Below are 27,840 nucleotides of genomic sequence, written 5' to 3'. Positions count from 1 at the left end.
GACAAGAGACACAATTTACATTACTTCTTTTAAATAGGTGTACATTTATTGCAAAACATTGTTAACTCATTTCTTCAATTTTATCAAATAAATTTATTAAAAACTCAAAATTTTACAACACGAAAACTGAAGTGGAAAAATGAAAACAAAAAAACTTGATCTTTCTCTTGGTGTAGAGTTTCCTGACACAGTGACCTTAAGTGCCGCTCGTCAGCTGACTGTAGCCCATTAGGGGTTGGTGTGGGCGCGTGCGCGGCACGGGATGTGCTAAGGAGTCTCACGTTCTGCAGTAGGCTGTGCGCTGCCGGCCAGGGCGGACGGTACGTGGTTACGGCGGATGGGCGGGCGGAGTGCTCTCTACGCGAGTTGCGAGTGTCAAGTGCGACGAAAGTGTTGAGTGACGTTTGAGGTTGCCACAATCATGTATTTTTAGACATCCTGAGATAAAGGTAAGATATTTTGCTTGTGTTTTAGTTTTATTTAATATTTACTTGTTGCACATTTAAATCTTTAACGTTTACCGTTAATGAAAATAACTTGTGCTAAATAAACTTTATAAATAATGAATACATGCATGTTGTGCTTTTGAAATAGCAATTTACTCTAAAAAAAAAAAAATACTTTCTCTCTAACACGTCGTGTAGATTTACATTGGGTGACCACAAAATTATTCATTATTTTACAAAAGTTCACTAATTAGTTAAACAATTAAATGAAATAGAAGTTTAGGATTGATCAAAAAATATCTATATTTGGGTAATTAACTAAAATGTTTTAAAATCACTTACTCTACAAATTTATTAATTTATTTACATTTTACAAATCTATGGTAAGAGCACTTTTGTTTTTTCTTTCCCAAGTTAGTATGTAATTGAAATTTATTTACTCAGCAGTATTACGCTATTTAATGTATTTATGTTTTCTAAATGATTAATATCCATGAATGTGTACATGTTTAACACTGGTACACGCCAGCAACAACAACATCTGTAGCAAGAATTGGTCGGTTCGCCCGGTGAAATATCACGACTACACAGAAGACAGGCATCAAGTGGAAGTTATTCCGCATTTCGTCTGATAAGTGTGCGTTGCGGTGGCCTAATTTTAATCCTCTATCCCTTCCCATCCTTTTCTTTTACGGAAACGATGGGAAGGGAAATTTGAAGAGGATTGAGGATTGAGAAGGAGGATTTGATGAAGAAAGGGATGCATTGGAAGAGGAAATATTTTCTTTCTGTGCGTCTCTCCGTCGATTATAGGTAGGCAACGCATCTGCAATCGCAGATGTCTATCGGTAGTAGTCGCTTCGCTATTTAGGCGTAATCAGATCCGCGTGCTTGTTTGCCACCTCCTTATGATATGAAATAAATGTGTTCTCAAGCAATGTTGATGACACCCTGATTCATATCCAGTACAAACATGTAATCTCACACTTTTATTGTAAAGAAAAAAAAAGTCAAATGAACAAAAATAAATATTACGTAAAACATTAAATTATTTTTTGAGTGGTTCGCCGCTGTTTAAATAGACGAGCCAGTTGAAAAGTTTGTTTATTTGAGTACGTGGATTCACTTTGTCATTGTTAACTTAGGTCACACAAGTGTCTGCAAAGTAGTACTTAAAATTATTTTTCTCCCCAACTGTTTTTTTTTTGTGACTGAGTAGTCACTGTTTGCCTTGAAGAGGCATTTACAGTTTCACCGGGCTTGAGGTGGCCGGGCGCAGATGGCGCTTAGCCTAAACCTCGTTTAAGAGTAACTAGGCTCGAGGGCTCCCTCAGGAGCCTCGGCTCGGGCTGTTACTTCGTTATTATTACCGGATTGGGAGGTCACCGAGCTCTTAGGTCGCTTCGGTGGACGCTCAATGGAGTGACTGGGCGCAAGGGCCCCCGAGCCCCAACTGTTACTAATTATTTGACCTATATTTCAAAGAGAATTTCATTTTGATTTATACTTGTATAGGGGATGCTCGCAGCAAATTACGTTAGTTGGGCCTCCATTGGATGAGATACGAGAGAAGGAAAGAAATTAAATTAGAAAATATTGTTTTCCAGCTTTGTACGATGGACCAAATAAATACCGCCTCAGGTCTAATTAAGCAATCTGTTTTAGATAATAAATTTTACCCGCTCCGAGAGTTGCCGCTTCGTAACTTGATCAAACATAACTTTGGATTAAAACAGAATAGACAAAGAAGTATCATATTTCATTGAGTAGTTATAATAATACATTTTTGTAGGATTTTGGTGAAGAACTTCATTCACATGCGTTAATTGGATACTAAGGGAGCCGCTTAGTAAAGATTTCTAATAATAACCCCCCATCATCCTAGCTGCTGTAATAGACTCAATCCAGCGAACATAAAGAACTAGTACATTGACTATACATAAACCTATATGTAATTTTTGTATGAGATTTGTGTGAATCGTATAGCATTTAATAGTCAGGTAGAGGATGATAGCGGAGTAAAGGCGGATAAGATCGGATTTCACGACGGAGATACGCGGTGTCTTTGTCCGGATGCTACGGGCGGATGCAACACGATACTCTCATTGTTTATCACTTGATTCATTTGCGAACATTAGACATCTTCATTTTTTGCAAAGTATTTTTTCTGATTTCTTTTAAAATTTATAACATAGTAAGCTCTTCGAAGAACTAATGAGGTTAAGATTTCTCTGTTAGTTTGATTTTAATTTTTTCATTGATATAGGTTTATCGAGAAGTTTTATGATTACTTATTACTCATAATAGGAGAATTATATTATATAATTGAAAAAACATAATATCTTACTAACATTATAAATGCAAAACTTTAGATGAATGGTTGTTTGTTAGAAGGTATCTCAGACACGGGTCAACGGATCTTTATGAAATTTGGAACAGATGTAGGACATCACTTAGGCTTATTAAAGTTTTTTTTTTTTATTTCGGGCGGGCGGCAGTTAGTACCTAAATAAATAAAAAGTATACGACCCATCAAATCAAGATGCCAAAATTGACCAAAAGTAAATGATAAGTTTCATGGGTAGACTAACTGTGTACCACTTTCACTTAAATCAGTTCTATAATTATGACGTGTAGGCGCGACATACGGACAGACTGACAGAGTCACATTCGAATTTATAATATTAGTAAGGAAGTAAGTTTTACCATATTTTTAAATTAGAATAATGTTGGGTATTACTTATTGAAATACCTCATATAAGTAAAGAGTAAGAAAAAAGACTTCCAATTCCAAACCCTGATAACAGTTCGGTTTGGGAGGTGGTGTGCGCCGGATGTTTGCTCCCCCCCCGCCCCGCACGCCCTGGACGCCCTGCACGTCCGGTACACCCCCCGCACGGTTCACTTGCCGCTGCTAATTTACGACGCGCCTCGTTACGGCGATTTCATTTATAGCTCGTGAGTCTAACTGTTATATATAAATTTATGATGTCAATGATGTAATGGACATACTAACAAACCAATATGTTTTTTACTCTTCAAATGACTTAAGAAAACTAAAAAAAGTAAGGGATGTAGGATGGACTCGTCAGAGAAGGACGTATTCAAACAACTTAAAATGAATTGTCGTTTGCCAGCAATTATTTAAAAACACGTTGTTAATATTTAAGCGTAATTGCATTTAATTCAAAAGTATACTTAAATCTTTTCCACGTAAAATAATCGGAGTAACTATGACGTACAGAACTTTGCCTTTACATCAGTTGACAGTTAAGAGATACGAGATAACAGCGCGGCTTTAACTGAGTCAATGAAGGCTGCTCAATGGAGACGCAGCTCGAAGTTTTATTCAATTAAAGTATCCAGACACTCTTCTAGTAGCCATAGATTGTCTGATTTTTTCTTTCTTAATAATATAATCTTTAGTACGAATTTATTAATAATCTTGTTTACCATTATTTATTAATTTGTAATGAGTAGTTTCCTAGAACTATTTTAGCAATTGATAAACCAAGCATTCAACAGCCTTTCGTATACACAACTATCTAAGTTTATGTTTTCAATTGTTGTTTAACTTAAAGCCTTTTTTTAAGTATTTCCGTTTCTCTGTAAAGGCATTGTAAATATCAACCGACGTTGAGGATTTGCTCTTATTAGACGTACAAAAGCTTTCCTTTGTAATACGAATCTTCTTTGCTCTGTTGAAATCACTGCAAAGGAGTTTAAAATAAAAGCGGTTTCCTAATTTATAAGTAAAACGAAGATAATGTTTTTTCAGTGTGAGTCAGAGTGAGGGGATGCACAATCTTGTGTTCCAGTCGGCGGCCGTTATTAATGATGCCTTCTTGCTAACCGACGTCACATTTGAATCCAGAAATTCGCTCAAACTTAATACGGTTCACATATTTACGAATAGTAACTTACATTATTAAATTGCAAATGTCTTCCAAAAGGTTTCGTTAACGTTAAGTGAAGATATAAAATATATTGCTTTATTTTTATCCGTTATGGATAGATTTACGCATAAACAAGCGGGATTTACAGCTTAGTTGTGCAGATCTGAATACAGATTATTATCAGCCTCGCCCTTCCGATACCATACGAACTCATTATACATAACGAGTAGTGGGTGTTAAGTAAGGTTTTTTTTATAACATCCTTTTTTACCCAACTTACCCACAATATGTACATTTGATAGAATTATAAAAGAGTATTGTTCTTTATGTGTTCTTTCAGACTTTGTTCTACATCTGTGCCAAATTTCAGTGAGATCCGTTTATTATTTCAGGAGATATCTTTTAACAAACATCCATCCAACCATACATCTAAACATTCCGATTTATAATATTAGTAAGATTCTACGCTAAATTCGCAGTCTATGGAAACTTCAAAAGAAGCCCAATTTAAATATTCAAAGGTCGCCGCAAACAAAGACTTTTCGCAGAATAAAATCATTCTATGTTGCTTTTATAAATGAGTGAATACAAAGTTTAATGTTTGCTTACGAATCAAATGAAATTTTTCTTTCATATAAAAAGGGTTGCTAATACAAAGAAAAAAAATCTTTACTAAGCGACTGTTTAACAAAGCACTGAAAATAAAAAATACACTCTGAGTTCAGCAGTATGTTTAATTTACCATATTATATACTCGTATTGATATCGAATAAATCATTTTCCATTTGAAATATAAATCTAAAATGTCAAACAAAAGCAATAATATTATGTCAGCACAAGGTCTCGTTGGAGGCGACATTTTGTCAAAATGCCTCAACAAGGAATGTGTATAATTAAGTATAGCGGCTTTATGGAAATTTTCCCGCTAATTACATACAATTTTAACCGACTAATAAAAGGTTATTTCGGTTACCGTCACAGGCTTTCATGAAACTGCGACATTAAATTATAATTCAACTTACAATATTTGTTTTTGAAGTATCGTTGATGTGAATTTAGTTGTTAATGTTCTGACAGTGTTTAATGCTTTAAGATGTGTCTATTAAAGTTGTTAAAGTGTAAAATCTAATAAGGTTTTGTTGCATAAGTTCAGGTTATAGTGTCTCTACCGAGGGTATCAAAGCCTATCCAAGTTAGGGGTGACTAGGCCTGAGTAAACCACGCTGACGTAGTACAATTAAAGTAACCACTTAAAATTAATGAGTTAATTTATATAAACATTTGAACAGGATGACCGCTGAAGATAAATTTTAATCTTTGATAAGTGAAGCGTAGTACAAAGTTATTGCGCGGCTTTTTGTGAATAATACAGGCTGCGAACACGCGGGCCGTTGCGCACTGTTCCAGTGCCGCTCCCGTGTCGTGTGGGACGAATGGGATGAAATCGTACAGTTGCTATTAGTAGTTATTTGTTGTAAAAACTGATTGTAAATTAACCTGATAATGAAAATCAAAAACTTTTAAATGAAGGAGAAATAACATCAACATGTCGTAGATCTTCGTTTTGAGGGCACTCCCCTGGTTGCCTCAGCCAGTATCGGTATTCTCGGCGTTGACATATCGAGTGACGTTCAGTTTCGCGGTCACTTGGAAGACAAGGCCAAACTGGCCTCCAAAAAGCTGGGTGTGCTCAGTAGGGCGAAGCAGTATTTCCAGCCGGGCCACCGCCTACAACTGTACAAGGCGCAAGTTCGGCCCCACATGGAATACTGCTCGCACCTCTGGGCGGGAGCACCCCAATACCAGCTTCTTCCATTTGACCGCATACAACGGAGAGCGACTCGAATCGTCAACGACCGAGCTCTTACCGATCGGCTTGATACTCTGGCCTTGCGGAGGGACGTCAGTTCCCTCTGCATCTTTTATCGTTTGTACCACGGGGAGTGTTCCGAAGAACTGTTTGGAACGATTCCTGCCGCCGAGTTTCGTCATCGGACGACCCGACAGACCGCCAGGTACCATCCATACCATCTGGACGGCTGGCATTCCACAACAGTGCGGTTCTCGCGAAATTTCTTGCCGCGCACGGCCGCGTTGTGGAATGGTCTGTCCTCGGCGGTATTTCCAAACCACTACGACTTAGGGTCCTTCAAGAAACGAGCCTATCACCATCTCAAAGGCCGGCAACGCATTTGCGATTCCTCTGGTATTGCAGATGTCCATGGGCGTCGATGAACACCTTGGTGTTCCCGCTGCTCGTTTGCCCCCTTCTCTTATAAAAAAAAAAAATCAATAAAAGTAAATATTGATTACACTGGTCTGCAACGAAATCCTCCTTTGAATAAAAGTATGATACGTTTAAAGAGTTTACCATCCTCAATCTATATCTGCTTTTCGTTTTATGCTATCACGTCTAATTTTTTTTAATGTTGATTTTAGATTTTTATAAATTATGGGATTTTTTGCTATACTAATATTACTATACTATGTTATTCTCGCGTTAAAGCAACTTTAATTGGTTGAGATTGTATTTGCACACAAATAAACGGTGTGCAGTGATAGAAAGAGAGAGAAAAATATTATCTGACGCTTTTTTATGCGAATATGAAAGAAAATTATATGGAAATATGATGTTATTACTGCAAGAAATCAAAAATTCACAATACGCATAGAACATTTGTGTTGATCTAAAAGTTTTAGCAATTTTAACTGGCCTGCAAGGAAGATGTCCTCATTACAGTCCAGTTAAAATCACCAAATGGTAAATACCAAATTTTGTGGTTTTTTATGTGAGTGGGACAGTCGCGCAAAAGACAAACACAACATAGTAAAAAGCTGACCACAAAGAAGGTTTTTTTTTTCAAAATCAAAACCTCCCTGAGTTTGTCTCCTGTATCTAAAAATGTAAAGGAATATCCTTTCGTTCCTAGTGAAAAAAAAAATCCACCACTTCATATAAAGCTGGGTTTTATGAAAAACTTTGTGAAAGCCCAGTACTTTCAGTACTAGAAAACAAAGTTTCCCCGGATGAGGCGAAATTAGAAGAAGGAATTTTTGTAGGTCCTCAAATACTCGAGCTTATGAAGGACTCAAGTTTTAAAATAAATTTAAATCAATTCGAAAAAAGGGCGCAGACTGCTTTTGTAGAAACATTGTGCCAAAATTTTCTTGGAAAAAAATCAGAACTACAGGAAATCAAACAAGAACTTCTCATTTCCTATAAGGCTCAAAAAAGTAACATGTTTCTTAAAATTCATTTTTTGCACTCTCACTTAAAATTTTTCTCACCAAATCTCACAGTATCTGATGAAGACTGTGAGAGGTTTCATCACGATATTTTGCACATAGAGAGGACACAACGGGAAATGGTCCGAAGCAATACTTGCAGATTTTTGTTGGTCGATTTATCAGGAAACTCCATCATAAAATATGAAAAAGAAAAAAACGACTAAGTAAAATGGGATTGACAACTAGTAATGATATTGTCATATGCGTTTTAAAGGTTGTGTAATAATGTACATCCAACATTATTTAAGTAATTAAATGAATGATAAAAATTTCATATTAAAAAATTGTTTTTCTTAAAAATTCCATCCCAAAGAATATAGACGTGCTAGAAAACTTTGAATGATATATTTATATTCAGTATTGTTGTATCAGACAAGATAACTGCATAACATTTGAAGGAGAGAAAAAAAAATTTTTTTGCAGACCAGTGTTATTGATATTTAACATTAATTTGGAAGGTTTGCAAATTTGTAGCAAAACTGAAGTGTTTTATTATACGAAGCTTTAAAACAAACATCAAATTATTGGAAATACGAGTACAAATGTAAACCTACGTCATAATTATTGGAAATGTTCATATTGTTGCTGAGTATTTCAATTGTTCGAAAAAATGCATTTTATATTACTTGTTAAGTATCATACATCATTACAGAATTCATATTCTATGAACTAAATACTCGATTATTATATTTTTAATTTTCATATTATGCATAATAATGATAGATCTATATTTAACTGCTGAAAAAATTTACTTTATTTTATTTATGGTAGAAGGTTTTCTTTTCAAGACGAATATGGCAGATGATAATAGTGTTAAAACAAGTATTTCTAAAGTGGTAATCCACAGCTATGACATATGTACTTCGCACCCTTCACAAGAAGTCGAATTTGCAACCTGAACAACTTTTCAAATCTTCCTGACAAACAGTCGGCAACTAGGTCTCATGTGTGCCGCGAGTTTGATGTCAACTGACCCGTGCAGCATAAACTTTTGTACGGAACAGTTTTCAAAACATGAATACGTTAGTTTTACTTAGTTTCTGTGGTCAGTAAAGGCGAAAACATCCTCTCAGAATGACTTAAGGATAATTGAATTAATAATACATATGTAAACGTTACTCGCTCGTAAAGCGATGGATTAATTTTAATTATTTTTTACGTTTGAATGCCTTTCGAGATATTAAACTTCACGCAAGATGTCACTAAGCGCAAAAGTTTTTAAAGTTCAAAGTATCGGTATCGTGTGCCAGCGATACGAGTATTTTTCTATCTATGATCACTGATGCTATCAGAACGATGCATCCGTTGTTTCAAAGTTTTCTCAAGCAGCGTATTAGAGCGCCGGTAGATGGCCGGGGCCGCACGTGGCCTGCGGGCTCTCTCTGCCCTAATTTGCTACGTGATCCAACCGCCTTGATATCTCTGCACGCCCGAACGGTGAAATGACCTATATTGAACATGGTATTCGCGATCTAAGTTAAAATTTATTTAAACAACACATTCATTAATGCCTCACTTTTTTATTTTCAAAAAAATGATTGAGTTCATTATTAAAATTCCAAATTAAGAATCAATTGAAATCCCGGTTGGTGCAAACCAATAATGTTTTGAAAAATAATGTGAGAAGTTGAATAAAGATTTTTTAATTGGATTATTATAAAGGCTATTTTGATCCATTCAATTATTTATCGTTACTGCATTAAAATTTCTCTGATACCTATATAGATGCAGATAGAATTGAGAAAATTTAAAATTGGCGCAACTAATACAGATGTTGTACTCTTAGAAAGCGCCCCACTCATCAAGTAGTTCACGTTGAAATATAACGGCCAATATAAATAGCAGATTTGTATTAGTAAGATATAAGAAGTATAATGAAATCAGAGAGTTAAATATTGTTCATAACGACGAAAATTTTCTTGTCCTATCCTGTACAGCTACAGTATCCGCATTGAGCTGGCAATTGAGAACGAATGTTTAGTGCATGTTGCTATATTGTAAATTTCGTAGCGTTGACCACACCGAGACAGCGAGCAATCTTGGCAGGCAAGGAGACAATTGAATAACCGCTGCAGCCGCGATATTCACGGAAATCCTCGTGTTTCCACTCACAGGTAAATTGGATTTCGTATTGTAGATATAGAAAATTATAGCTTGAATTTCACAACCTAATTTAATTTCAAGTGAACTTAGTACCAGTTTTATATATATTATAAAGGAAGAAATTCATTTATTCAAAAGAAAAGATGTTCAATCGGTGTTGAGAGCTGCAATGAGAACCCTAAAATAAGAGAACAATTAAGAGTAACACAAAAAACAACACAAAAGAAGAACTTTAAGTAAGTATTTCAAATTGACACTCAGTAACAAGTGAGATTAAGAAACTTAAGATGAAATTATAAAACTACAAAAATAATAAAATAACAAAAAGAATGAACAGAACTAAAAAGAACAATGAAAAAAACACAAATGAAAACTGAAAGGATAAAATAAAAATAAAAAATCTTGCTAAACTTTAGGTAACTCCAAAACACCTAAACAAATCCGAATGCAATTTTCCACAGAAATATAAAAGTGTCTTAAATAAAGATTTTTTTTATCTTTTTTAAAAGTAAATCTGGATTTAACTACTTTATCAATTCAGTTGATATTTCATGTGTAATTCTTTTAATCGTAAATAATTTATAATACAAGCTTTACTTTGTTCATTGAGCCTCGTTCTGTTCCGATTAATGTAAAATGACGACGTTGACCGCGGTGATAGTAATTTTTCCCTTAGCAGGCGCCAGCCGCAAATGGTCGTTCAGGGAAGTGCGAATGGGAAAACTTTGTAATTAATGACCGCTCCCTACTCAGTAGTAACGGACAACCTTCTCTCACCTCGTATTTCTTTATAAAATTGCCTTTTATCTTTCAAACCAGATACACCAAACAACTATATTGTTTTATCGCTGTTTTTTTTTCCTTACTGATTGGATTTATTAGTAATAAACGTTTCCTGTAAATAAAAAATATAAGAAAGTTTTATGATATTAGCCATTTATAAACATACTTATCGAATGACTTAATTTGATTTAGTTTTAAAATACGAATTAAAGTAAATTACTATTTAACATAGAAAAAAAAATATTGAAAGAGAAGATATTGTTAAAAGGTAAAATTAATTACAAATTAAAAATGTACAAAAGTTAGTCTCTGTATAAATTGATTAAAATACGTCCTTAAATGTATAGACGATGCACTATTGTAACCTTTAATATTCCAAGGTATAATATAATGGTTCGCCATTATTTTAATATTAACGACACACAAAGGCTTGGCTCGGAAAAACTTAAATTTCCTAAGCTGTATTTATGAGTGGTACCCGGTCTCCGGTTGTCGTAATAGCCTCGTCTTTTGAGCCTGTCACGATGACTGATGCTCCACCTGATAAGCATTCTAAATAGGATTTTTGGGACTGGCTTTTATTCGGAAAATAAATTTCTTTGACAAGGTCAGCGAAATTTAAGAAAACCAAAAAATAACATTAAATTGTTTAAACTTTCGTGAGACATAATAATATTGAGTGTTTATTCGCACAGCGGGCCAGAGCGCGTAGCGCTACGCGCCCTGAAGATGGGCCCCCGACGGGTTCGAAACTAGTCGGTGCCGTCACCGGACGATTACACTTGAGTTAAGCCGTTCTTAAATGATTTATTAAAAAAATTAGATTGTTAATTACGCTGTAATTAATAACCGCATTGTTATATTTTTTTCAATTTAAAATTTAATTTAAAAATATTTAGGTTGTATCTTGCATGTTTAGACACGAGCCTTTTAACGATTAAATATGTACACTTTAATATTAAAGTTTACGGTTAATATTTTTAACCATATTTTTCAAAATAAATCTTTAATAAATTTTGTTTCGTATTATACAAGTTTGAACCACAAATCAGTTGCGACAGTGCGCAATGTACACAAAGGCCGGTGTGTTTGCGGTGATGCGGCGTGCACAGGGTTGGTTAAATTCATTGTGTATTCAGTAGACATAAATTCCTATAGCGCGGAACTTATCTATGACATGTGCACACTAATTTAATTGTGTGCCTCCCCCCCCAGACCCCACGACCCCCCGTGTGATTTCAGTTCTGTGAATTAGTGCACAATTGATACAATAGTATTGTTGTCATGTTTATCTTTCATTAGCATATATATATTTATTTAAGTAACAAATCCGTGTGATATTTTATAAATTAATATGGAAAATCGGAATAAAATTTCATCACTATTATCATCAGCTCGATATACGTCCTCACTGAGGGAGCCTACCCTTAGTTAAGTGTGACTAGGCCATCATCAACCACTGTGGCCAAGTGATGACTTCACACATATCTTTGAAATTCTTCGCATATACGTGCAGGTTGCATCACAATGTTTCCTTCACCGTAAGAACGTCGAATAAATGTATATATGTAAATCTAAAATTGATAAATACATTGGAACAGTCGGGATTCGAACCCAGGACTTGCAGATTACAAGACGAGCGTTTAATCCCTGAGCCAAGGACGCGACACTCTCTTAAAAAATCATACAAATACATCATACCAGGAATGGGTTAAGGAGAAATCTTAAATTATTTGTGTGGGTGATGAGATCATAGAGTTTTATACTTCGCCATTTTTATCTTATTATTTTTTTTAAGTTAAAAGCTTATTTGTCGAATTCCACGCGGGTAGAGAGAAAGTGGACAAGTGGGTGTCTTACACTTTCCGACCGTGAATTCACTCGTAGAGCTTATAAAATAAATTCCAAATTTCACTGTGAAAAATGTTGTGTTCTATTATGTTCTCATACATATTTTTTCATGTAAATTAAGTTTTCTTTTTTGAAGACTGAAGAGATGAATTAATTTAAGATAAAATTAATGTTTATATATTGCTATGAATTCATAAAAACGCCCGAAGGTTGTTTCCCTTGGAACTTTTTTCCGTACCGAAAGTCATTATCCGGGTCTACCCTAAAGGGTTCGCGTGTTTCGGATACCTTTCGGGAAATGAACGTTTGAAAGATGTACTCGTACCAACACAAACTTGCTAAAACAAAAATGAATTTGTACAACAAAAGAAGTGAACTAATTTATTACTTTGTCCTTTTCGAATTTAATGTCAGAAAATTTTATATTACAACGAAGTTAACTGCAGCTTTCTACTCTGAAATGCTCCGCATTCTTTATTATTTTCTTTAAAAACGGAGGAAACATATTTTGTTTCAATAGATGTGTTTCTGCAGTGGAATTTTTCGGTAACCTGATATTTGAATTGTGAATGAATTGTTGTATTCTCTACTAATTTACTTAAGTTTTGTACTGTATATGAAAAATATATATAAGTATATTGGAAATGCGAAATTATAACAAACATATCTAAATAATTTTTACCTTTATCAAGATGTAATCACAATTCATAAAAACAGACATGTTTGTCTCATCTATTTAAATCCATACACATTCAATGACAATATCTGTTTGAAGGTATCTCCGGAACAGCTGAACGGATTTTGATAAAATTTGGCACAGATTAGAACAGTCTGGAAGAAGTTAATTCCGCGCAAATGGAGTCTCGGACGACAGCTATAATTAAATAAAGATTGGATGGAGTTTGATAAAACACTTCAATACAATTAACCGTTAATCAAATACTTACACGTAGCTATTAATTTCAAAAGGAAACGAATAACAATGAAAATGTCTCTATCTATTATTACACCGTCATAATTTCGTATACATAATTGAACCTTTAACGTGTAAGAAATAGAACAAATCACATATTATCGTGATGGTGGATCTGAGGGTATATTTACGCACCATTTGCTACCTCGGGGTCAGGGGGGTGACTCGTAACCTAAGTGAAGGGAGGTGTATTTTATCGACCATTGTCTTATTAATGTATTTCGAAGTATGATTTGTAGCCACTTCAAGTTTTCTGTTTTCGCCTTCTATTTGTACGAGTTATGTGATAAAGCTTTTACTGATCCCTGATATATTAATATTACCTTAAGTTAATTTTTCTAATAAACGATAGCTAAATGTAGTCATTGAGAATCTCTAGACCTGCTTATGTTTTTCTATCGTTGATTTAGCTCGAGAAGACATATTAATTTTGTTTTTGGAATTTAAATATTCTTACACAAAGTTCCTTTTCATAACAACTATAGGTTTATTTATTTTATAAACTATATTTCGCATGATTATCTGTCTAATCGAGTTACATATAGAATGTGCGCAGGAGTAACATAGGCTACTTGTAAAAAAATCTGCGCTGATGAAATCGCTAGCGACTATTTCTTAATTTTATTCCTTAATTGACACTGTATCCTCGCCTGTGTTGACGAAGCTGAGCCACCCCCTTTTGCCATCACTGAATATTGTAAATCGTTGTGTTTTAAAATTTTGTTAATTTCAATGGCAATAAAAAGTTTATTATTATTATTTTTTTATTTTGCGACGGCAAACGATCAAGCGGGCATTTGAATTTGCCGAAATACAGAAGCGACCGCTGCCTACAGACATCCGAATTTGCAGGACGTACGGAAAGAGAGTATTTCCCTTTCCGTTGCGTTCTCTCCTCTGTCAAATCAACTTTACCTTCTGTCGTTATTAATTATGCGTGGGAAGGAAGAGGATTAAAATTATGAATGCAGTTAAATAAAGTCACCCTAACATTATATTAAATAACATAAGTTGTTTTACGACTGGTGCTTTTAATGTACGTAGAATTGTGTTCTTTATATTTAATGTATGTAAGAGAAAACGAGAAATTTTATAGTGGCTCAATGTACGGAGCTGTCGGCTTTATTGCATTTCCACGCGTTTCCTCCGCCCTCAGCGACGAATAGCCTCGGATAACTTACATAAGTCGTCGATTTCAACATTCCGTACATACAGACAACTTATTTCCTTTTAATTATAAAGAAGACTTTATTATGTTTTATTACTAAATATATATAAAACTAGCTTTTACCCGCGACTCCGTCCGCGCGGAATAAAAAATAGAAAACGGGGTAAAAATTATACTATGTCCGTTTCCTGGTTCTAAGTTACCTTCCCAGCAATTTTCAGTCAAATCGATTCAGCCGTTCTTGAGTTATAAATGGTGTAACTAACACAACTTTCTTTTATATATATAGATAGATTGTACTTTGCTTGCAATAGATGATCCTCTGTTCAATGAATGGATGATAATTTTAGCTCTATAAGAGTGATTTAGTTGCTTTGAAAAATTCATCAAAAAATAGTGTTTAAAAATTAAATTTTAAAATTAAATCTAATTTATCCCAAGCTCTCTTATATTCTGAGAAATGGCACAAAATTTCAATTTTGTGGCTTCGTTGACGTTTATATTAGAAAAACCTTCCTTCTTTATTTGAATTCCTTCAAGGAATTATACAAAACTATATAAATATCCTTAGTTGATGTAACTTAGTGTGAGATCAACTACTGAAATTATAAATTTTGGCCAGAAATAAAGTTATTTATGATAATTGTGATTTATTATGTGGTGAAAATACCTTACTTTTACACACTAAGATGATAAAAGAATAAAACAAAAATATTGAATACAGCCAAGTATCAATAGATTAATGAAGTGTACAAATAGTTAGAGTGTTCACGTATTGCAGTCGATTGGTCGTTACGTCCAGCTAATGTTCGCCTGTCGCTGATAAATAGATGTTTTGCTCATGAGCTCTAATAATTAATTAAGTTCCCATTATGTGTACATAGCTTATAATTTATGATTTTGTTTGTAAAACTAATACCGCTCATAGAAAATTTGTCATTGGAGTCTATGTATATTTATTAAGTTATTTAAATGAAGATTAGGTTTATTCAATGGAATTTTCTTACGTAATTGTGTTATACAGATGCAGTATTAAACGCCCTTTAAAAATAACGATAACTATTTTATACATTATTCGAATTAATATTCTACATGTTGCTGGCCAGATAATACTTCGTAACTCGTATACCTACTCATATTATACATGAAACATGCGGCGTTCCCTTCAACCGACACGTCGCAATCAAATTGGTCCAAATCTAATTTGAAGTGGCGGCCGTAGTACATAACAGACGGCATTATTGATTCATGTCAGATGTATTAAACAGGACGTACAGTGTGGCAGCCTCACTCCTCCTCCACGTTAGGAGATTGATATAAGTCATTGCATATGACTTATATCTAGCTCCTAACGTGATTTTTGTAATTTTCCTAACCTAAACCTGTTCAGACACCATATGAGTATTCCGCTATATTCAATATCTTATGTATTATTGACTCTATTCTTTCGTGTAATAAATTATAATTTTCTTTGGTGTGTGTGTGTATGTGTATGTGTACGGATAAGTTATAATAAGGTTCTATCACATATAATACATTACGTATGATTTGATAAAGTTAGTGACGTCACTTGCGTGCGTGACGTGTGGGCAAGCTCTGCATCACCTCCGACCGCCGACAGTTCCTCAGGCGCGTATCGATCAGACATTAGTTGTCCGCTCGCAAAGCAGCTTAATCAATCATACGTAATCCAATATTTGCTTAGTGCTCGATGTTCGCTCACCGCACCTAACACTACCCCGCATTAATATTATTGGACCGTACTTAAGTTAAGCTGTTTATAGAGATTACTTCTTAGGATCTGTTTTGCCAACGATTATCAACTAAAGCTTATTAAATATATCTTTGTTTAAAAGATTAAAACTTTTTTATATCGGTAAATACAGAAACATATAAATTATTGAAGAGCACTACATAAATAAGACACGTGCTCGGGAATTGCGCAATGATTTTTATCAAAAATTTATATAAACGTTCTGAAGTTAAATTATTGTTTTTTTTTTGTTACAGAAAGTGCCTCAAGTGCCACAACAAAAAGGTTCTATGGATAAAGTGAATTAAAAGTTTTTTTACTACTTAAAAACATTCGAATTTAGTTCTATTATTTAATTCAATATGAGATTAAAAACGGACTCTGCTTCATGTTAACTTATTTGTTGACTGCCCCAAAAACAGAGACTAATATGATTGTTTTTCCTTGTCAAGTGACGTTTCTAACAACTTACTAAGAATTTCATTAAAATGTTTCAAAGATGTAGTGAATAGGTAACCATGCGTAGAAAACCGCTGCCGTCGGTCCGTGAAGAAAATTCGAACCCAAAGACCTGGCGAAGTATCTGTGAGAGTGACTGGGCTGTGTACACAATAGTTGCCTCTGTGGGCGCACTAACTTACGCCAATAGCCTGCACGGCGAGTTCGTGCACGACGACATCCCAGCAATCGTGAGCAACGGTGATGTGACTGGTGCCAACCCGCTACTGCAAGTCTTCAGGAATGACTTCTGGGGCACGCCCATGTCAGAGCCTAGCAGTCACAAGTCCTACCGACCGCTAACTACGCTCACGTTCCGGTAAGTGTGAGAGCTAGCAAAAAAATCATCCTTTTAATTTATCCTTTTCTTTGTAGATAAAAAAGGAACTCAGATATTATGCAATATTATAAGCTAAAATACATTTTGTTGAAACAGTGAACAGTGGTAGATCCCACAACAACAATATTTGTTGGGTTGAACAACAATTGGTCGGATCGACCGGTGAAATACCATGACCACACAGAAGACAGGCGTGAAGTGGAAGAAATTCCGCGTTTCGTCTGATGAGTGTGGTACTGGGAAGGGGAAGAGGATTTGGCGGAAGAGGGGACGCATAGAAAGGAGAAATATCCTCTTTCTGTGCGTCCCCTTCTCCGTTGATTAAAGGTAAGCAACGCATCTGCATTTGCGGATGTCTATGGGCAACGGTCGCCTCGCTATTTCGGCGAATACAGTTGTCCGTTTGCTCGTTTGCAACCTTATGATATAAAAAACGTATCAAAGAATAAAAGCTTCTTAATTTTTTTGTTATTCCGCAGAAAGATTTGCTGTCGTTTAAAAATATGGACAGGATAACCCTTTCGCGATTATGTTTAAGATTAACAAAGTTACTACAAAAATAATTTTACTCATAAATTAATTCAACAGGAGAAAAGCTTTTATTTCTTGTTCGACGCAGTTTTCGCTTTAGGAAGCATATTAATCACAATTTATAATTAAAGTAGTATATTGAAAACAACGGCAGTAGGATATTTTGAAATTACAATAATTCGACATGGTAAATAGAAGTGTTTATTGTGTTTAATGAAAGCAAGACAGTCGAATATCGTTTGTGAGAGCCTCATTACGTCGCTGCGATATCCGACTTCGTTTGTTTGTGCTGCGCTACTCCAGCGCCCTCTGCATTATTAACTAAGTATTGTTTGATTTGGCCGCATATATAGATGCCAGGCGTCCGGATAAAGTCGCACATAGGTAGGCTTTTTCATTGCGTGTCCGGCCTAAATAAACGGTTTTCCGGCTTTTGATAGGCTTTTTACATTTCCCAAACGAGAGTGTACCTATTAATACTGAGACAAAATCCTAAATAATACAGGATGTGCAACCTTTCTACCCAAATGTCCGGCAAAACAGGCTGTTCTGTCCGGCTAGTAGGTTTGGCGACCTGGCAACCCTAGCCACATACCCAGCCCCGTTTTACTTGAACAAAACTAGCTTACGAACGATTAAATAGAAAATGTGGCCATCTTATGATATAAAAATGAATAAGTCATTTTATGAGGCAACAAACAAGGTTGGTGATGCTTCGTCGGTTAAAAAAAGAACTTCTTAATAATTACGAAAAGAAAGTACAGATTCGAAGTTTGATCATCCGTGTTAAATCAAGTTTCATTTAAAGTCAAATGTGTAACTTAAAAGTTTTGTATACCGAGATCCGAATATAATAATTTGATTAGAGTTTTGTTATGACCAAAAATTTGTAATTCCAATTGGTCTAGTTAACTGAGTAATCCGATATTAAACAATCAGAAAGTTCGTTAGCGGCGGCGGCGGCTGCGGAGCTATCGCTTTATTGTGTTATCAATCACAAATATAAACTATTATTTGAATAAGAATTAAGTTAAATACAAACTAAAGTATTTAAATTGAATTTTAAAATAAAACAACAATCTTTCAAATTGCAATTTCCTAAACTTATTTTCGATCACTCGAACACAAAACCAGTCCCACTCACCCTGATGAAGGGCCCCCGATGGGCTCGAAACTAGTCGGTGCCGACACCGGATATATATACCTATACATACGTGAGTGTTTTAACCGTTCTTATATTAGTTGATCACTCAAACAGTTTAATTATTCATGTTCAGCAATATATGTATGTATGTGCAATTTAAAGTAAAACTACGTATATATTTTAGAACCTTGTAAAAGGAATTCTAGTAACAATGATCATCAACGTTACAAATGTAGTAATTACAACGTAGCCGCTAACGAAGTCCTCTCCGAGACAGCTGATGAATATTCCGCAACGCCACGCCGCCCCCCAACCCCGTGTGCCCTCCAACGGGGGACACATTTGAAATTCAAATTTTTGTAAAACAAAGCATGATCGTAATTCGCATATTAAACTCTTACAATTAACGCAACATAAATATTAGGTTTATATTTTACATAAATGATTAATTTATTAAATAGCTTTCAAACATGAAATATGTTTGTTTTTTTGCTTTAATAGTAAAATAACTTTTAGATAACTTTTTTTCATTGTATTAAAATTCACTACAACAGTGCGTTAACCACAACAAAAACTTTTACTTGCAAAATACGCAAAAATTACTTCTATGTTAATATAGTACATATCGACGCTGGAAAGCATAAACGCTGTAACCCTTGAAATCGCGAATATGTTTTTTACACGTTAATAATTTCAACCATTATCAAACGATAATGATTTTATTATAGGTTAGCACAAACTACACAACATTGCTAAATACCGCATGCTTGTAGGCGTATCAGCTCACGAGTTATCATTTTTTGGCTCTCCTGTAAAGTTCATACTTTCGGGGTTACAGCGTTTATCCTTCTACTGGCCACTTTGACGCTTACAAGGAAACCTTTTCATAACAAACTACCTAAAAATATTCTATCTTTTTTGTTAAGGAGCCAGCTCAAAACCAACGCCGGGATGCTGCTGGCTTCCATTTGCCACAATATATTTTTTTCTGTGTGTGGTAATGATTCTATCTTTCTAAATGTACTGATAACTGAGATCCATATGTACAGAATGTCATAATTGTATCACTCCGACAATGGTAACAAATGTCATAAATATAAAAATGTATGTAAAGTGTTAGAACAGCAATATAACGTATCGGTTGTGAGCGGCGCGTCACTTACAAGAGGTCTCGGTCCTGGCAACGGGTGACATCGATTGTAGGATGATGTATGTGACATGGTGGCACAAAAGTACAACCCTTTTTGTTACGACATTCAACATTGTAAACTTATTGAATGATGTTCAGAGAAAAATATCAGTTTGCTTTGATGTTAAAAAACATAAAATAGATAGATTTTCACTCGTTTTGTAACACACAGTATGTGTATAATATTTTACAATCTAAGTGTAATAAGAAAAATCTGAAAATTTTATTTACGTTTCATTTTGCTGTTATATAATAAATTTAAAACACACTACATTTTTACAACCTAGAATAATTCAACTTTATATTACTTCGATATAAATAGCTATAAAATAAACCTATCACAGAGAATTTATGTAATTTTATTTGAAGTTTTAGTTAGAAGAATACAATAATTTCTGCACAACTAGTGCACGAAAAATTAAATCGACAGGATATAGTATCAAATTGAGTTTAAACAAACTTCAATAAAGATCATTATAAGCTTTATAGAGTAAATAAAATCATATCCACGGAAATAGGATTTACGTAAATCGATGCCGTGCCGGGAACTCATTAGTTTGTGTAATTCCGCTTTCATTTTTCACATGGCGAATCGCAAAGTGCTCTACATTAATAACCCAATGCCGTTTTACTTGTGAATAATTTTATATATGCAAATGGATAGTTTTATAGTCGGAAAATACATATCTCGTAAGTAATATCGAGGCACGTCTCAGAGAGAAGTGACCTAGTGGATGTGGCGTCTTACAAACTTTGCAAATAATTTGTTCGCGGTTTACTGAGCTGTTATATCTTATAAGCCAGATTTATGTAGTTTTAATATTATTTGAATATATATGTAACTGCCGACTGACTGTAATCAAAGGCATTTCGTTATTTTCTGTTGTAATTGTACTTTATTTTTAACCCAGAGAAAGTTATATTTGGTACGAAAATCATAACAAATTTTGAAGTCTCGATTCGATAAAAAATAGATGTATTTTGTAATAAGACAATAAAAGTTTATTAATAAGCAATACTTAAAATATACAAAATGTAATTGTTTTTTTAAATTAATTTGAGATTTAATGTATTGTAAAAGAGATTTAGTGATCAATAACGAATTTCATAGAAACCTATATTAATACCGAGGCAACACAGATTTAAAAAAAAAAATATTTCAGATACGCTCCCAATTCTCAATTCAATAGGGAACCGAATGAATAGAATTTTAACAAAACATGCAAGTTGCATCAAGTTCGTTCTCCAATTATACAACTAGATAAACGTACATCTATATTTTTAATTCTTTAAAGCGTCAATTCTTTTCAAACTAGTTTTGTATTCATTTCTGTATTTGTCTTCAAAGCAATATTGGTTTGTGACATTCGTAAAGCATCAAGCTCCATCGTCGATATAACCAACGCATAAATAATCTCTCTCCACTAATCAGATTAATAGCTGTTTATTACAGGTTGATAGAAATGTATGGAATTTTCATTACAACAATAATATTGTCATTTGTTACTAAAAATATTACTTTAAAAGTCTTAATTTATGATAGCAATACATTTTATTAGTATAAGAGTCAGTGACTGCAACGTATTTGAGATAACAGAATGCTTCAAAACATGTATAACATAAATTGCGATTGGCAGCTTCTCTTACACTAACACATTCGACAATGAGTCAAAATGGTAGTCATGATCCGCATAAGATACCGCCTAAGAACTTTAATTTCCTTTTGTTTTTTTTTTATTACAGTAGTGTCGAATAGGATTATGTTCATTAATTTTATATCTTACTTTAAATTCAATTATAAAATGTACGTGTTTTCAAAATGAATGGATAATTTTAAATTAATATTAACATAAAATAAGTAATAGCTTACACTGAAAACAAGAGACTGAATAAGCTAAAAGAAGAAAAATAATTCTCGTTCAAGCAAAAACAGGTTAAGTTAGTCCATTAAAAACACTCCATTTCCACTCTTAGTGAGAATTCGAGCAATCCAAATTAATAATGAAATAAAAACTCGCACACAAAGAACGCGTCTGTGCTCGTGTTCATTTAAATTCATTACGATCATCATATTTTAATGAACGAATCCAAAGTTATTCTCGAAATTTCGCACGTTCAATTAAAAAGTTGAGAAAATTTTATGTCAGCGACTTGAGACGAGAAAATTTATACGTGAATCATAATAAAGTAGTTTTGATGATCAGAATTTAAACACATAAGTAAAGTTTTAAAACACATCAAATCGACGAGTCAAAGACAAATAGTTGTATTTTTTATGTTAAAATTGAACTTCGATAGGTTTCAAGTTCCACTATATGTTGTAATAACGTCGAAAGAGTAGCTAGTTTAATGTGATCTTGTGCGCATAAGTTACGTAAGTTAGTTGCGTATCGAACCGGATGCAGGAAACATTCGCTACGCGGTTCATTTCCCAGCGTAGCGATATAACCTTACAGTCTGCGTTTATTTTTATATGTTTCGTTCAAAATATATTTATCTTACTGTCAAAATGTTAAATCAACATGCGTTATTAAATTTTCGTACGTTATTTGATTTTTGCTTAAATAAAATTACATTACGTGACAAAAACACAAATTTTCATCGTGCCGTAAATTTTGAGTAGTGATTCTTGAGACAAGTCTTAGAAGTAATCGCTTTTGGTAAATTCCTCTAAATTTTATCTTCCTCTATCTTCAGCGGCTATCAAGTCGTGCAAGTGCTGTGTCCCTGTTCCAGGTTAAACTATTTGTTGTGCGGGTTTTCTGTGTGGTGGTGGCACTTGGGTAACGTGTGCTTGCACGCGGCATGCTGCGCGCTGGTAGCCCGCGCCGGCGCCGTCGTCGCACGTCTGCAGCGGCCCTTCGCCGCTCTCGCCGCCCTGCTATTTGCTGTGCATCCTATACATACTGAAGCTGTGAGTAAAATGCATATGACATCCTCAGATGGTTGTTCAAGATCTGAGGCAGCTGCAAGTAATTATATAAAAACATGATATATATCGTATTGGTACATTCTTATTTCTTACATTACGATTTTCTGCTGAAAGCGAGGAACTACATAGATAGATAGAACTAAATACATAAGACTTTAAACTTTTATGCTCGTATAATATACAAATTATTCTCTAACAATAACTCAGCATACGTGCGCGGGGACCGAGTTGCCGGAGTTGCGGAGAGTTGTGCTACTTGGGATCAAGTTATGCCTTTGTTCAGTAAAATTTCGCGTAGATCGTTGTTAAGTTTACAGTTCACTTAAGCAGTCGCCTTAGCACAGACTACGTGGCCTCTTATTTCAGTTTGTAATACATTACGGCTACCGCGCTATTAAAATAAAAGTTTTTCCATTATTCATTTAAGTTAAAATGTACCTAATACGTATAATTAAATGTGCATTTAGAGTGATGTTATAATGCACCAAAACAATGAAACATCAATTTCAATCCTACACAATCCCAATAGCTGTGGATAAATCTAGGAACGAAGTATACTTATAATACGATAAATATTTACTGCTAAGTGTTGTGTTTTTGTGTGTGTGTTTAGGTGTCCGGTGTGGTCGGCCGCGCAGACGTGTTAGCCTGTGTCTTGTTTCTTTCTTCTCTACTTGTTTACCATGGGTGAGTACTTTTAACGCCGTGCACCATTCCGCCATACGGATAAAAACTTTTCTGTCTGTGAATTCTAAGACAGACTGATCCTAGAAGACAGTTTTCTCTATAATTCTTTTGATAACCGTGGTATTTATAATATTTATTTGTTCAAAGTTGCCAGGTTTTTGCCTTGTGCTGAACACTTGGGAAAAGATTGTTCGTGTTCTTACCGAGTTCTTTGATGTTGTTTAGAGTTGGAGTTAAAATATTTTTAGTCCGAGTTTAAAAGTTTCTTTAAGGTAAAACTTCTTCTAATATTAAATCATCATCTGTTTAAATATGAATCCTTTTAAATATGAATTGGGCTTGTGTTTTATGTTAACAAAAAGTTTTTTTATTATTATTATGAATACTTACATTGAATTTTAAGCTTGAACTCTATAACGATGAAATTTATTTAATTAGTATCCTACTAGAGACTTATAGTCCCACTCAGAGTCAATAAGTGGCCTCCCTTAGTGCAGCAGTAAATTTGTGCCTCGTGCAGGTCGAGCCGACAACGCGTGTGGGCCAGCGCGGGACTTGCAGCGCTCAGCATGCTGGCCAAGGAGACCGGCCTCACCGCTTTGCTTTTCAACATCCTCTTCGACATCTTCCGCTGCTGGGGGACCATCACGAGGTATCGGGAAATTTAAAGATCGATCAAAACCTACCAATCTCAATTGTATTGTAAATGACGGGTACGCCATCCGATTTTTGGTGTGGCATAATTTAAGTGTTGATAATAATAGAACATACACGTGTTACTCAGATGTGGGCTAGGTCGGTGTCGCTGGCGGGGCGAGGGGCAGGGCGAAGGCATTCGGGGACGAGTGGCGCGGGCGGCGGGGGTGCTAGCGGTGGCGGCGGCGCTTCGGCTATGCGTGTTGCACGGCGCGTTGCCTGCATTCTCGCCGCAAGACAACCCGCCCGCCTTTCATCCTTCCTTCCTAGTCAGGTGATGTGCACATTGACACACATAAGCAAACCCATACTGAAGTAATGGTCACTGATTTTCTTAATCCAATCCGACCTTGTTTGGTCGGTTGTTTTCAACTTATGACTTTTGACACATTGATATTTTAGCAGCTTTTTATTAAATTCAGTGAAGTTGCAACAAGCAACTCGATTGTTAACGTTGCTTGTATGCAGGTTGATGACATTCAGCTACCTGGCGGCTTTCAACTGGTGGCTGGTGCTGTGCCCATGGTCACTCAGCCACGACTGGCAACTGGGTTCGGTGCCGCTCGTGACCAGCATAACTGACCCGCGCAATGCGGTCACCCTGCTCGCTCTGGCCTCGCTCGTCGCGTTGTTTTATTGCGCTCTAACAGATATCGAGGTAGGGCTGGATTGTTAAGTGACGTACTCTTCTTTTTTTTTCTGTCACCTTCTATATCGTTTATCAAGCTAACAAAGAACTTATATTAACAAAGAATTTATATGTATATGTATATGGTACCCGCGTGAAGGCGCAGCGGCGCACACCGGCAGCAGCGGGCTTGCTGCTGCTGGTGCTGCCCTACCTGCCGGCCTCCAACCTGCTCGTCACCGTCGGCTTCGTCGTCGCCGAGAGAGTGCTCTACATTCCGAGGTCAGATATGATTATGCAATGTGTTCCCACTGAGTGCAAACTGTTAGTCAGTGGCTGTGCCATTGTTACCTTAACACGTCTGTTCAAAGTAAATTATTTGCAGTATCGGCTCTATAATAATAACGGCGTACGGGCTGCAAGTCCTGTGGCGGCGCTTCGGGCGTGCGCGGCGGCTGCTTGCACTAGGCGCGGCCGTGCTGGTGGCTAGCGGCGCCGCGCGCACGCAGTTACGCAATTGTGACTGGCGCACCAGGGAGACGCTGCTTAGGTATTTTGTGCTAGCAATTTCGACTGGCGGCGCTACGGTTGCTGACTTTAAACGTCGCTGTGTTGGCCAGCGAAGCGGCGCGACTCATCTAATGATGGATCTTGTCTTATAACTTTGTCTTCATCACGATATTTTTACGTTTGTCCAACCGTATTTATTGTGTTTTCAGAGCAGACCTATCGGTGTTGCCGCACAATGCCAAACTACATTATAATTTCGCGAACTTTCTCAAAGATATCGAGCAACAAGAGAGCGCCATCAAACATTACAAAGAAGCATTGAAGTGAGTTGTCCTTAACTACTCCATTATTTCATATGTTTAGCTATTTACCTAATAAGATAAAGTTTGACTTCTAAAATATATTTAGTCATTGGCGTTAGAAAGAAGATGTTAGAGTATCGTGTTGTCATGAGTTTTAATGAAACGTTGATGCTTGTGGCAGGCTGTGGCCGAGCTACGCGAGCGCGCACAATAACCTGGGAACACTTGTGGTTGCGTCCGGCCGCGCCGAGTACCACTTCATGCAGGCGCTCAAGTACAACCGTCACCACCTCAACGCGCACTATAACCTCGCCAAGCTTTACAGGTCTCTTTACATATGTTGAAGGTGCAGTACATGTAACATGTCCTGTAGATGTAACTTTTTAAAGCCTAGGTAAATGCCTAACCCACAGGAAACGTCACGTGATGGCCCAATGGGCAACCGAGGAAGATATTTAATGATATAACGATCCAAAGCATTTTGCTTTTGAAAACTGATTTGCTTAATCGTCCTTACCATAGATCTTCTCTATTCTTCACTTCAGAGTCTAATACTCTGTAACAAATAGCGTTTGCTATGTTTTTTAGGAAAAAGAATAGAATAAGTGACTCCTTGAAAATGCTAGAGAGATGCATAGAACTGGAGCCCAGGTTCGTGCAGGCTTACCTTGAGCTGCTGCTGGTCACCCCGCTAGCAGATAAGAGAGGAATACTGGACAAGCTGCTGGAGCTGGAGCCCAGAAACTGGGAACATCACCACATGTATGGCAACTGGTTAAAAGAGCGAGGTAAGAATTTTGTTGTTCAACTACTCACTAAAGTTTGATTTCTGAGTATACAATGGGCATTCACTCTAAAGCTACCTAATTATAACTGTTAATAATTCGTCGATTTGATAGTCTCGCAAAAATATTTTTTAAGCTTTCACTGCTGTCTCATCTAACATGTGGACGTATCTCTGTCATATTCATTATAATTACCTCTAAGATATGTTTCAATTATCCAGGTCTGTGGCCACTGGCTCTGCAGTACTATATGTCTTCGTTGCGGCTGTCGGTGAGTGCCGCGCCCTCCGTGCCCGCTGTGCCCGGCGCACGTCCCCGGCCCGGCGCACCTCCAGCGCCCGCCACGCCGCCATCGCTGCGCTCCGCCTGCCTGTTGCTACGCAGCGCTGGCCAACACGCGCGTATTTTGCAGCTCATTGACAGGTAGAGGCTTCTGTAACAAGAAAACGAAATGAATTGGTCAAAAATGGTTTCTTTCTTCAATATTATTATTCTTGTACATAAGTCACTAATCAATATATGATATACTAAAAATATATATTTAAATAATTGAATTCTTCTAATGTTTCATTATGTTTGTGCAAGATGGGTGAGCTTGCGCAGCGACGAGGCGTCGATGGCGCGGCGCTGGGCGCTGGCACGCGCTTGGCGGCTGCGCACCGAGCTCGCTGGCCGCGCCGCCAAGTACGCGCGCTCGCCTACGGTAATTATACTATGAACTAACATAAAATGTGATAAATTTCCTAGTTCGCCGAGAGAGCCATTAAGAGCAGCCGTGGCACACACGGACCTTCTAAATTATGCTCAAGACTTGATGGTTTTTGTAGTTTTAAGCTTCGTTCTAATACAAAACAAACGTACGATTCATGATTCAAGAAGATGGCGACGGGAATTAGTTTAACTAAATATAATTTTCTTTCCCACCGTTACAGTTTCGAATAAAAATAAAAATATAAGTTACTTCCTCTTTTTAACGTATCAATATTTTTCAGGTGAAACCCACTTGCCTACATCACAGCAAACTTGAAGTATTAGAAAGCTCGCACAAGTTTAACGGCATCAGAGATGACTCGAGCACTTTTCTGTACAAACATGACATAAATAGTGTTAAACATAGGGAAGAGGAGGGCAAAACGTCTGCAGTGAACAGCTGCCAAAGAAATTTATTGAATGATAACAAAAAGGATGTGGCAGTCTCCGCACAGTACAAACCGATACACAACAAATCAGAGACAAACCACAAGCACAAAAGTTGTCGCCTTCATAAAAAGAAGAAAATTAAAGAACCCGCATCATTCGCTCCTTTTGTGTCGGACCATTTTATAAAGACTTATTAG

The 27,840-nt window shown here is 36.1% G+C and overlaps 1 protein-coding gene across 1 annotated transcript; it reads left to right on the top strand.

Annotated features, from left to right (window-relative positions):
- The first annotated feature begins 382 nt into the window (after positions 1-382).
- Positions 383-27,840, top strand: LOC106711876 (protein O-mannosyl-transferase TMTC1). The gene is made up of 15 exons (XM_014504296.2): positions 383-449; positions 16,519-17,078; positions 22,700-22,877; positions 23,509-23,582; positions 24,103-24,234; positions 24,367-24,552; positions 24,747-24,936; positions 25,067-25,188; positions 25,292-25,456; positions 25,626-25,739; positions 25,900-26,043; positions 26,307-26,506; positions 26,725-26,926; positions 27,089-27,206; positions 27,496-27,840. Exons 2-15 carry the CDS (start codon positions 16,780-16,782, stop codon positions 27,838-27,840), a joined length of 2,469 nt encoding a protein of 822 aa, XP_014359782.2. The 5' UTR covers positions 383-449; positions 16,519-16,779.

This window comes from Papilio machaon, chromosome 5 (assembly GCF_912999745.1).
Source record: "Papilio machaon chromosome 5, ilPapMach1.1, whole genome shotgun sequence".
In the NCBI taxonomy this organism is placed as follows: Eukaryota; Metazoa; Arthropoda; class Insecta; order Lepidoptera; family Papilionidae; genus Papilio; species Papilio machaon.
The sequence above is the reverse complement of the archived record's forward strand: the minus strand, read 5'-3'. Positions and strand labels throughout refer to the sequence as shown.

What these genes read in the sequence shown, in the direction of transcription:
- LOC106711876 (XM_014504296.2), top strand. Translation starts at nt 16,780, where the DNA reads ATGCGTAGAAAACCGCTGCCGTCGGTCCGTGAAGAAAATTCGAACCCA. An exon ending in CATCCTTCCTTCCTAGTCAG is followed by an intron (nt 24,553 to 24,746) that starts GTGATGTGCACA and finishes GCTTGTATGCAG; the next exon opens with GTTGATGACATTCAGCTACC. An exon ending in AGTACGCGCGCTCGCCTACG is followed by an intron (nt 27,207 to 27,495) that starts GTAATTATACTA and finishes AATATTTTTCAG; the next exon opens with GTGAAACCCACTTGCCTACA.